This window comes from Schistocerca americana, chromosome 4 (assembly GCF_021461395.2).
Source record: "Schistocerca americana isolate TAMUIC-IGC-003095 chromosome 4, iqSchAmer2.1, whole genome shotgun sequence".
In the NCBI taxonomy this organism is placed as follows: domain Eukaryota; kingdom Metazoa; phylum Arthropoda; class Insecta; order Orthoptera; family Acrididae; genus Schistocerca; species Schistocerca americana.
In genome coordinates this window covers 141,757,187-141,768,918 of record NC_060122.1, presented here as the reverse complement: position 1 = coordinate 141,768,918, position 11,732 = coordinate 141,757,187, and the positions used below count along the sequence as shown (strand labels likewise).

The 11,732-nt window shown below is 47.3% G+C and overlaps 1 protein-coding gene across 1 annotated transcript in view; it reads left to right on the top strand.

Annotated features, from left to right (window-relative positions):
* The first annotated feature begins 6,419 nt into the window (after window positions 1–6,419).
* Window positions 6,420–11,732, top strand: part of LOC124613308 — a 369,764-nt gene continuing 364,451 nt past the window's right edge. Inside the window, exons 1-2 of the mRNA XM_047142004.1 lie at window positions 6,420–6,445; window positions 6,560–7,221. Of these exons, the coding sequence (XP_046997960.1) occupies window positions 6,420–6,445; window positions 6,560–7,221 (688 nt within the window). The remainder of the gene's footprint in view (window positions 6,446–6,559; window positions 7,222–11,732) is intronic.

The window sequence follows — 11,732 nt, the reverse complement described above, 5'->3', positions numbered from 1 at the left end:
CGTCACGCTAAGCAAAGCGCTGACCGCTAGAAGTACAACGGCCGAAGATCGCTTCACGCCTCCAATGCCTATACCATAGATGCATGTAGACCACATACGCTTTTATCTCTGCCGTGTTAAGGTTTGTAACCAACATTTAATTGAAAGTAACGTGACGGATGGATGAAGCTTAGTCACTGTTATTACGCGCCGAGCTGTGTGGAGCTGCCACGATCTTTGACATTAATAGCTGAAACTAAGCTTTGATAATAACAGCTGCTGCATTAGCATTATATGTGTAGTACTACAAGTAAACTGATGGCTGCAGAATTTTGATTATCATTGTGATGTTTCCTCCAGGTGAAGGTGTAACAAGCAACTTTTGAAACGTTGTATTCTTCTGTAAGTTTTACAACATTGAGGATTACCTTTTCTTCGGTGAATTCCTCCATTTGCTATACTGTGCGTCACTTGGTTCAATGCTTTCATAACGCTCGAGGGTAAATCGTCAGCTTAGGAGAAAGCATTAGTTTTCAGCTGATTCCTCAAAACTTCGTGTGAAATATTTAATCTTGCCCCAGCAAAGAGCATCCGAGTGTAGTTAACATGTCATATCAACAGAAGTAATAATAAATGCATATTATACTTCATTTTACGATGCACATCACGCTTCTTACTTACTTCTCAGCACTGCTGGTCTACACTTATTTATATCTTTACGGTCTGAACGCATTGTTGTTGTTGTTGTGGTCTTCAGTCCTGAGACTGGTTTGATGCAGTTCTCCATGCTACTCTATACTGTGCAAGCTTCTTCATCTCCCAGTACCTACTGCAACCTACATCCTTCTGAATCTGCTTAGTGTATTCATCTCTTGGTCTCCCTCTACGATTTTTACCCTCCACGCTGCCCTCCAATACTAAACTGGTGATCCCTTGATGCCTCAGAACATGTCCTACCAACCGATCCCTTCTTCTAGTCAAGTTGTGCCACAAACTTCTCTTCTCCCCTATCCTATTCAATACTTCCTCATTAGTTATGTGATCTACCCATCTAATCTTCAGCATTCTTCTGTAGCACCACATTTCGAAAGCTTCTATTCTCTTCTTGTCCAAACTATTTATCGTCCATGTTTCTCTTCCATACATGGCTACACTCCATACAAATACTTTCAGAAACGACTTCCTGACACTTAAACCTATACTCGATGTTAACAAATTTCTCTTCTTCAGAACGCATAGGAAAATAAAAATACATTGCACAGCATATGGCTTTAATTTCCTTCAGACGCCGAAAACCTCAAGCAATCAAACTTCCATGTGAAAAATGTTGCTCCAAACCTCTGTGTGGCAGTTTGTCGTAAAATTCCTCCAACGGTCAAACTAAAAATTTCATCATATGACGTCAGTGAGGAAACTGTTACCACGACTGAGATTATCTAAAAAAAAGAAACTTACGAGGATTGTATCGTGTAGAGGAAAGAAGAAAAACCGTGCAATAAATATTTCATAAATTTCCGCGCTTATTTTTATGAGGCCGATATACGCTGATCAGCCAGAACATTATGAGCACCTACCTAATAGCCGGCATGTTCACCTTTGGAGGAGGAGGAGATTAGTGTTTAACGTCCCGTCGACAACGAGGTCATTAGAGACGGAGCGCAAGCTCGGGTGAGGGAAGGATGGGGAAGGAAATCGGCCGTGCCCTTTCAAAGGAACCATCCCGGCATTTGCCTGAAGCGATTTAGGGAAATCACGGAAAACCTAAATCAGGATGGCCGGAGACGGGATTGAACCGTCGTCCTCCCGAATGCGAGTCCAGTGTGCTAACCACTGCGCCACCTCGCTCGGTGTGTTCACCTTTGGAAGGGATAACAGCGCCGACGCGCCTTAACATGGAAGCAATGAAGCCTTGGTAGGTCCCTGGAGGAAGTTGACACTACAACTGCACGAAGTCACCTAACTCTCGTAAATGCCGGGGAGGGTGATGAGCTCTGACGCTACTTTCAGTCATATCTCAGATGTGTTCGACTGGGTTCAAATCTGGCGATTTGGATGGGGAGGGAGGGGGGGGGGGCGGTCAGCACATCAATTGGAACTGCGGTCAGCACATCAATTGGAACTCTCCCCTGTGTTCTTCGAACCACTTAATCACACTCCTGATCTTGTAACATGGCGCATTATCTTGTTGAAAACTATCACTGCCATCGGGAAACATGATAGTCATCAAAGGGTGCACATGTTGTGCAACCAGTGTACGATACTCGTTGGCCGTCATGGTGCCCTGCACCAGCTCCACTGGATCCATGAATGCCCACGTGGACGCTCCCCAGAGCATAGTGGAGCCGCCGCCAGCTTGCCTCCGTCCCGCAGTACGTATGCAAGAACCTGTCCCTGCCCCGCCCTTCAATCGGCGTGATGAAGAAGGTATCGGGATTCATCAGATGATGCAACGCTCTGCCACTACGCCAACGTCCAGTACCGATGACCACGTACCCATTTCAGTTGTACACTCACGCTCATAAATTAAGGATAATGCTGATACATGGTGAAACAACGCTCTGGTGGGCGCTTTGCGGGTTTAAATCACCTCTGGGTATGACCATACGGTACATTTGACCTGCGATCGTCGCACGGTGGCGTTGGCAGCAGTCCACATACGCAGAGATGTGTTGGTGCATGTCAGAGTACGGTGCAGCGAGTAAGTGTGCAGGCGTTTTCAGACGTGCTAATGGTGACTGTGTGATGAAAATGGCTCAAAGAACACGTTTTGATGACGTTATGAGGGGTAGAATACTAGGGCGACTGGAGGCTGGTCAAACGCAGCAGGTCGTAGCACGGGCCCTCCGTGTGCCACAAAGTGTGATCTAAAGATTATGGCAACGATTCCATCAGACAGGAAACGTGTCCAGGAACCCCAGTACGGGACGTCCACAGTGTAAAACACCACAAGAAGACCGATATCTCACTATCAGTGTCCGCAGACGGCCACAGAGTACTGCAAGTAGCCTTACTCGGGACCTTACCGCAGCCAATGGAACAGTTGTCTCCAGACACACAGTCTACAGACGACTGAACAGACATGGGTTATTCGCCCTGAGACCTGCAAGTTGCATTCCATTGACCCCTGGTCACAGGAGAGCCCGTAAAGTCTGGTGTTAAGAACACAGTACATGGTCATTGGAACAGTGGTCCCAGGTTATGTTCACAGACGAGTCCAGGTATAGTCTGAACAGCGATTCTCGTCGGGTTTTCATCTGGCGTGAACCAGGAACCAGGAACCCGTTAATGTCCTTGAAAGGGACCTGTATGGAGGTCGTGGTTTGATAGTGTGGGGTGCGATTATGACTGGTGCACGTACAGCCCTGCATGTCTTTGACAGAAGAACTATAACTGGTCCGGTGTATCGGGACGTCGTTTTACACCAGTAGGTCCGCCTTTTCAGGGGTGCAGTGGGTCCCACCTTCCTCCTGATGGATGATAACGCACGGCCCCACCGAGCTGCCATCGTGGAGGAGTACCTTGAAACAGAAGATATCAGGGGAATGGAGTGGCCTGCCTGTTCCTCAGACCTAAATCCCATCAAGAACATCTGGGATGCTCTCTGTCGACGTATCGCTGCACTTCTTCAAACCCCTACGACACTTCAGGAGCTCCGACAGGCACTGGTGCAAGAGTGGGAGGCTATACCCCAGCAGCTGCTCGACCACCTGATCCAGAGTATGCCAACCCGTTATGCGGCCTGTGTATGTGTGCTTGGTGATCATATCCCATACTGATGTCGGGGTACATGGGCAGGAAACAGTGGCGTTTTGTAGCACATCTGTTTCGGGACGGTTTTCTCAGCTCATCACCAATACCGTGGACTTACAGATCTGTGTCGTGTGTGTTTCCTATGTGCCCATGCTATTACCGCCAGTTTTCTGCAGTGCAACGTTGTGTGGCACCACATTCTGCATTTAGCCTCAATTTATGAGCATGAGTGTAGTTGCCCATGTCATTGCCACATGCGTGGGTTGTCGGTTGCGGAGGCCCATTGCTAAGAGTGTTCGGTGCACTGTCTGTTCAGACGCACTTGTACTCTGCCCAGCATTGAAGTATGACGTTAATTCCGCCACAGTTCGCTACCTGCTGTTTTGCCAGTCTGCCCAGCCTATTGCCTCCGACATCTGTAATGAGGGGTGGCGGCCCAACCCCACTACGTCTTGGCGTGGTTTGACCTTGGATTCGCCACATGTTGAAGACACTCATCGCAGTGCTCGTCGAACACACGAGAATTCGTGCAGTTTCCAAAATTTTCGTGCCGAGCGTCCGGGCCATCACAATCAGCCCTCGATCAAATTCAGACAGATCGCACGCTTTCCCAATTCTACACACAGGCAGCACGCTCAGTGATACCACATGCACCGTGCGTGTGTCTGACTAGCAGTCATTCTTCGTCAGGTGACAGTGCTACCGCCTGGACGAGTTTATATCGATAGTAGATTCGAGGTTATAATGTTTCTGGCTGATCAGTGTACAATGAGTGTTATCATCAGAGTCATAGTGTTTGTACATAAATAAACACCCTAAAAAGAGAAGACACTTAGCATCTGCTTTATAATGATATAACTCCTTGCCTTCAGCCAAGAAGTCACTGACTTGGTCTCGAAAAGTTCTTACGTAAATTCACAAAATTCGAAACAGCCTTACCTGTCGCACAAAATTTTGCTTCCCTTCACACATTTTTCCCAGGCATTCAAACTTGGCCATCACATTCAGAAAACCTTTACTAAAGGTACTGCAATTAAGGAAAATTAATGATTATACAGTAAGTCGCCTGCAGACGATTTGCAAGCCTCCCCGTTAGCTGATTGCGATGTTAGATTCAGTGTAACGATGTCATGTGCGGTCTATATCGTCTGCAGTCTTATCACGAATGCCTCGTACATCAAAAAAATTTGGTGCGCGAATCAGCCAATGATCTGATTGTCCATAGCTTATAGAAGTTGAAATTCACAGAAATTCAGTTTGTGAATGATGGAATAGTGAGAGCGATGATGAAAGTAGTGAAGATCAGGTACACTTCCTTCTACAGGAATACTGCACAACTGCTGTCCTGGTCATTAAATAAGATAGAGGAATGACTTTAATTTGATGCCTTTCGGGTAGAACCCATGCTCAGATAGTCATTAACTTTTTGGTCATCAGATTTATACAGACAGTAAATGAAACTTCCTGGCAGATTAAAACTGTATGCTGGGCCGAGACTCGAACTCGGGACCTTTGCCTTTCCCGGGCAAGTGATCCACCATCTGAGCTACCCAAGCACGACTCACGACCTTACAGCTTCAATTCTGCCAGTATCTCGTCTCCTACCTTCCAAACTTCATAGAAGCTCTTCTGCGAACCATGCTGAACTAGCACTCCTGGAAGAAAGGATATTGCGGAGACATGACTTAGACACAGCCTGGCGGGTGTTTCCAGAATGAGATTTTCACTCTGCAGTGGAATGCGACCTGATATGAAAGTTCCTGGCAGATTAAAACTGTGTGCCGACTGAGACTCGAACTCGGGCCTTTGCCTTTCGCGGGCAAGTGATCTACCATCTCAGCTACCCAAGCAAGACTCAGCACCCGTACTCACAGATTCAATTCTGCCAGTACCTCGTCTCCTACCTTCCAGACTTTACAGAAGCTCTTCTGCGAACCTTGCAGGAGGTTGGAAGGTAGGAGACAAAGTACTGGCGGAAGTACAGTTGTGAGGACGGGTCTTGAGTCGTGCTTGGGTAGCTCAGATGGTAGAGTTCGAGTCTCGACTCGGCACACATTTTTAATCTGCCAGGAAGTTTCATATCAGCGCACACTCCGCTGCAGAGTGAAAATCTATTCTGGAGACAGTATATAACAAACAAAGCTATCTATATATCTGATCACCACGGTGTTCACGACCATTTTAGGATGGGTTCTACCCGAAACGCGTCAAATAAAGTCATTAATTTATCACTTGGTGGCTTTTTATTTAGTGACCAATTCAGCAATTGTATTAATCTGCAATGTGGTCACATTCTTTCTGCTCGCCTTTATACAATTACAAGACACTAAGACACTCCCTTCGCGTTATGTAGAGAATGACAGATTCCTTAGCCGCCTGCTGCAAACGCCTCAGCTGCCCATCCCATAACTCCGCCGTTTGTGGCCACAGGTCAACCACCGCCGACGTCATCGCCACCGCCACCGCCAGTGACTGCACCGCTCTGCCACCTCCGCTGCCTCCGTCGCCCCCGCCGCCTCCGTCGCCATCTTGAAGCAGCTCCTATACGCGCTTGCTGTGCTCCTGTGGGACTCTCGACTGCAGCAGGTGTACAGAAGAGCTATTCAGCAAAAGGACATGGAACTTTCAGAGCCGACGAAGAAATCGTAACTGTCATAGTGTATCGAAGAGCTAGAAAGGAAGCGACGTCGATGAGTGTTGGTCACGTAGCAGTGAGGTAAGGAAGAAGAGATGCAGTGTTGAGGACACCGATGAAGGGGGCAGTAGCGGACTCGCCGCGGTGCAGTGGTCGCCGTCGAGCGCTCGGCGCGTGGAGTGACCGATGAACTAGGAGGCCGCGTCGCCAGTGGGAGGCTGGGACCGTGGCTAGCGAGTGCGAGGAGCGCCCGGCGCCGGCGCCGCCCCCGCCCCCGCAGCCGCTGTGCGCGGCGGCGGCCGCGAGGCTCCACGGCGGCTGGCGGTGGCCCCCGGCTAGCGGCCAGCCCTCCGCCCCCAGCGCCACGGCCAAGCTGCAGCTCTGCCTGCGGCCGCCCGCCGGGAGCGGCGGGGGCGGCGGCGGCGGCGGCTTCGGCCAGCGCGTCGCTGACCTGCCCGGCGGGCCCCCGCCGCCCGAAGACGGCGCCTTCCTGGCGACGCCGCTCAAGCCGGGCCCCGGCGCCAGCCCCGCGGGGGCGGCGTCGGCGTCGGCGGCGGCTCAGGCGCGCGTGCAGCGGCGGCGCGGAGGCCTGGGGCGAGACGTGCGCGGCAGCCCCCGCCTCGGCGGCCGGGATCCCGCGTCCTGCCCCCGCGCCGCCCCCGCCGCCCCTCGCATCGCGCCCACCGCTGCCGCCGCCGCCGCCACCACCGCCGCCCACGCCACGCACGCCCCCGCGCAGTCTCCGCCGCCCGACAGCGAGCAGGGCGATCCGCCTCCCAGGAAGGTGCGCCGGCCCTTCTACCGGCGCTTCCTCAGCTACGTAAAGCAGGCGTGGACCGGCGTCAAATTCGCTCTAGGTAACTCTCACCCAGCATATTTCCTGTCTTTTCTTACTCTTTCGTAAGAAAGATTTATTACCCAATGGTGTCACAACAACAAACTCAGGAGAGCCGAAAACAAAACAACATACACATTACTCTAAGGATCACAGTAAATGATTCCTTCAGTTAAAATAGGGAACAATAACGTCAAACGAGCGTAGGTAACACCCTTTCTTGGGGTACACACGATAATATATTGAATTTCCACGAAAACATAAGGCTAACAACAGACAAGGCAGAAAAAATACTGCCAATGATAAAATCTGGGTAAAATTATTTATTTCTAAAAAGGACAACAGTACCCAGTTTCAGGACACGGGTTCTATCTTCAGGTGTATCTGTAAAATTTTAAATGAGTAATAATACCTAACCACGTGGTTAAGATAATCTCATTCTGGAAACATCCCCCAGGCTGTGGCTAAGCCATGTCTCCGCAATATCCGTTCTTCCAGGAGTGCTTATTCTCCAAGGTTCGCAAGAGAGCTTCTGTGAAGTTTGGAAAGTAGGAGACGAGGTACTGGCGGAAGTAAAGCTGTGAGGAAGGGCTGTGAGTCGTGCTTGGGTAGCTCAGATGATAGAGCACTTGCCCGAGAAAGGCAAAGGTCCCGAGTTCGAGTCTTGGTCCGGCACACAGTCTTAATGTGCCAGGAAGTTCAAGATAATCAAAGTTAAACGGGCAATAAGCTAACAATAGACATACGCTACACTTACACTGCAGAGAAACAGAAATGCGTATATACACAGCAACAAGAGACCAAGAACAACGACCGCAATTAAATACATCTTCAGACAGTATTTAAGAAGGAACACATGAAGAATATATGCAACGTAACAACAATCTGAAGAGGGTGGACAGTGACACCCACAGTAACAGCGACAACAGCAACACTGAAGAGGAACTGGAGGAGGAGGAAGATGAGATGTATCAGTAAATAAGCTAGCTATAATTATGAATCAGACATAACATGCCAAAATGCACTGACAAATTATACACATCAATCAAATAGCAGTTAAGGATAGCGAACACTAGACTAAATGAAATGTAAGGTGTTGGCAATCTAGGCAAGAAAGCAGCCCTTGTTGTACGTGGATGTATAGCTAACGTCATTGCGTAGAACCAGCAATACCATTTCTCTACCATTCACTATGCACAATTTTGCTGCGACCGAGGGTCGACAGCTGAACAAATCATACCGAGGAGTCCACCGCCAGTCACAACTGATTATGGCACTAACAAATCTCTGCTCTGTCCTATCATCTTTTCACTTTCTCCTTAAAACAACAAAATGTTATTTGTATTTCAGCCTCAAATTATTTTTTATTTTAAAAATCATTTATTCCGCGTCAAATGTTGCAGATAAAAACAAAACAAAAACCACGAAAAGATGACAAACGAAAATTGTAATATGTATATGTTTTAAAATATCAGAAAGGTCTCTAAATTTGCAGTAAATAAATAAACATTTTTTCGTAAGCGAGGTAGATGAATTGTCCTTTTCACTATTCGTATAATCAAGGGTTAGCCACAGTGCGGCTCGTCAGCCGCATGCGGTTCTTGCCTCAGTTTGGCGCGGCTTCTGTTGTCACTTGGCAATCGGGTTGCGCACACGAAAGACAGCAGATTATCTGCGCAGCTGAGCCGAGCGCGAGCCTGAAAAAGCGCGAAGAATTTCCCCTCATTCTCTAATGGGCCTGCACTCAGTGGCAGCTGGGTGGCAGTACAGACGAAACATTCTCTCCCCGCTCCTGCGCAGCAGGCGGTCGACTCGCTACACTGCTGGACCGGCAGCTGTCACGAACAACAAGCAACATGAACCCAATGCAACACAACCTGTGTCTACCAGACAACATACCATACAGTTAACATCAGTTTCACCTCTTTATATATGCCACCATTATAAACATGTTCAAGCGTAGTAAGTATTCAAAATACAGGTTGCCTGTTTTATCTCGAGACAACCAGATAACTCGAAATCGACCTCTCTTTCGAAAAAAAAATTGGCTCTAGGTGAATAGTTAACAGTACTAAGGGGACATCTGTCTGTGCTAAAACTGTCCAACTCGTAACCACCCATTCTACGTTGGCGTGGTTTACTTCCTACTTTCAAATGCGAACCCCTTCATTTCTATTCCATATTGGGATTCTACTCCTAAAAATACAGGGTGACAATTATTGAACTACATGAAAAGAAATCCCCCCATGAACCATAGACCTTGCCGTTGGTGGGGAGACTTGCTTGCCTCAGCGATACAGATGGCCGTACCGTAGGTGCAACCACAACGGAGGGGTATCTGTTGAGAGGCCAGACAAACGTGTGGTTCCTGAAGAGGGGCAGCAGCCTTTTCAGTACTTGCAGGCTCAACAGTCTGGATGATTGACTGATCTGGCCTTGTAACACTAACCAAAACGGCCTTGCTGTGCTGGTACTGCGTGCAGCTGAAAGCAAGGGGAAACTACAGGCGTAAATTCTCCTGAGGGCCTGCAGCTTTACTGTATGGTTAAATGATAATGGCATCCTCTTGGGTAAAATATTCTGGAGGTAAAATAGTCCCCAATTCGGATCTCCAGGCGGGGACTACTGAGGAGGACGTCGTTATCAGGAGAAAGAAAACTAGCATTCTACAGATCGGAGCGTGGAATGTCAGATCCCTTAATCGGGCAGGTAGGTTAGAAAAAGGGAAATGGATAGGTTAAAGTTAGATATAGTGGGAATTAGTGAAGTTCGGTGGCAGGAGGAACAAAACTTTTGGTCAGGTGAATACAGGGTTATAAATACAAAACCAAATAGGGGTAATGCTGGAGTAAGCTACTACAAACAGCATAGTGAACGCATTATTGTGGCCAAGATAAACGCGAAGCTCACGCCTACCACAGTAGTACAAGTTTATATGCCAACTAACTCCGCAGATGACGAAGAGATTGATGAAATGTATGATGAGATAAAAGAAATTATTCAGATAGTGAAGGGAGACGAAAATGTAATAGTCATTGGTGACTGGAATTCGACAGTAGGAAAAGGAAGAGAAGGAAACGTAGTAGGTGAATATGGATTGGGGCTAAGAAATGAAAGAGTAAGCCGCCTGGTAGAATTTTGCACAGAGCACAACTTAATCATAGCTAACACTTGGTTCAAGAATCATAAAAGAAGGTTGTATACATGGAAGAAGCCTGGAGATACTAGAAGGTATCAGACAGATGATATAATGGTAAGACAGAGATTTAGGAACCAGGTTTTAAATTGTAAGACATTTCCAGGGGCAGATGTGGACTCTGACCACAATCTATTGGTTATGAACTGTAGATTAAAACTAAAGAAACTACAAAAAGGTGGGAATTTAAGGATATGAGACCTGGATAAGCGGACTAAGCCAGAGGTTGTACACAGTTTCAGGGAGAGCATAAGGGAACAATTGACAAGAATGGGGGAAAGAAATACAGTGAAAGAAGAATGGGTAGCTTTGAGGGATGAAGTAGTGAAGGCAGCAGATCAGTTAGGTAAAAAGACGAGGGCTAGTAGAAATCCTTGGGTAACAGAAGGGATATTGAATTTAATTGATGAAAGGAGAAAATAAAAGAATGCAGTAAATGAAGCAGGCAAAAAGGAATACAAACTTCTCAAAAATGAGATCGGCAGGAAGCGCAAAATGGCTAAGCAGGGATGGCTAGAGGACAAATGTAAGGATGTAGAGGCTTGTCTCACTATGGGTAAGATAGATACTGGCTACAGGAAAATTAAAGAGTCCTTTGGAGAAAAGATAATCACTTCCATGAATATCAAGAGCTCAGATGGAAACCTAGTTCTAAGCAAAGAAGGGAAAGCAGAAAGGTGGAAGGAGTATATGGAGGGACTATACAAGGGCGATGGTCTTGAGGACAATATTATGAAAATGGAAGAGGATGTCGATGAAGATGAAATGGGACATACGATACTGCATGAAGAGGTTGACAGAGCACTGAAAGACCTAAGTCCAAACAAGGCCCCAGGAGTAGAGAACATTGCATTAGAACTACTGACAGCCTTGGGAGAGCCAGGCCTAACAAAACTCTACCATCTGGTGAGCAAAATGTATGAGAGAGGCGAAACACCCTCAGACTTCTAGAAGAATATAATAATTCCAATCCCAAAGAAAGCAAGTGTTGACAGATGTGAAAATTACCGAACTATCAGTTTAATAAATCACGACTGCAAAATACTAACGCGAATTCTTTACAGGCGAATGGAAAAACTGGTAGAAGCCGACCTCGGGGATGATCAGTTTGGATTCCGTAGAAATATTGGAACACATGGGGCAATACTGACCCTACGACGTATCTTAGAAGAAAGATTAAGGAAAGGCAAACCTACGTTTCTAGCATTTGTAGACTTGGAGAAAGCTTTTGACAATGTTGACTGGAATACTCTCTTTCAAATTCTGAAGGTGGCAGGGGTAAAATACAGGGAGCGAAAGGCTATTTACAATTTGTACAGAAACCAGTAGCAGTTATA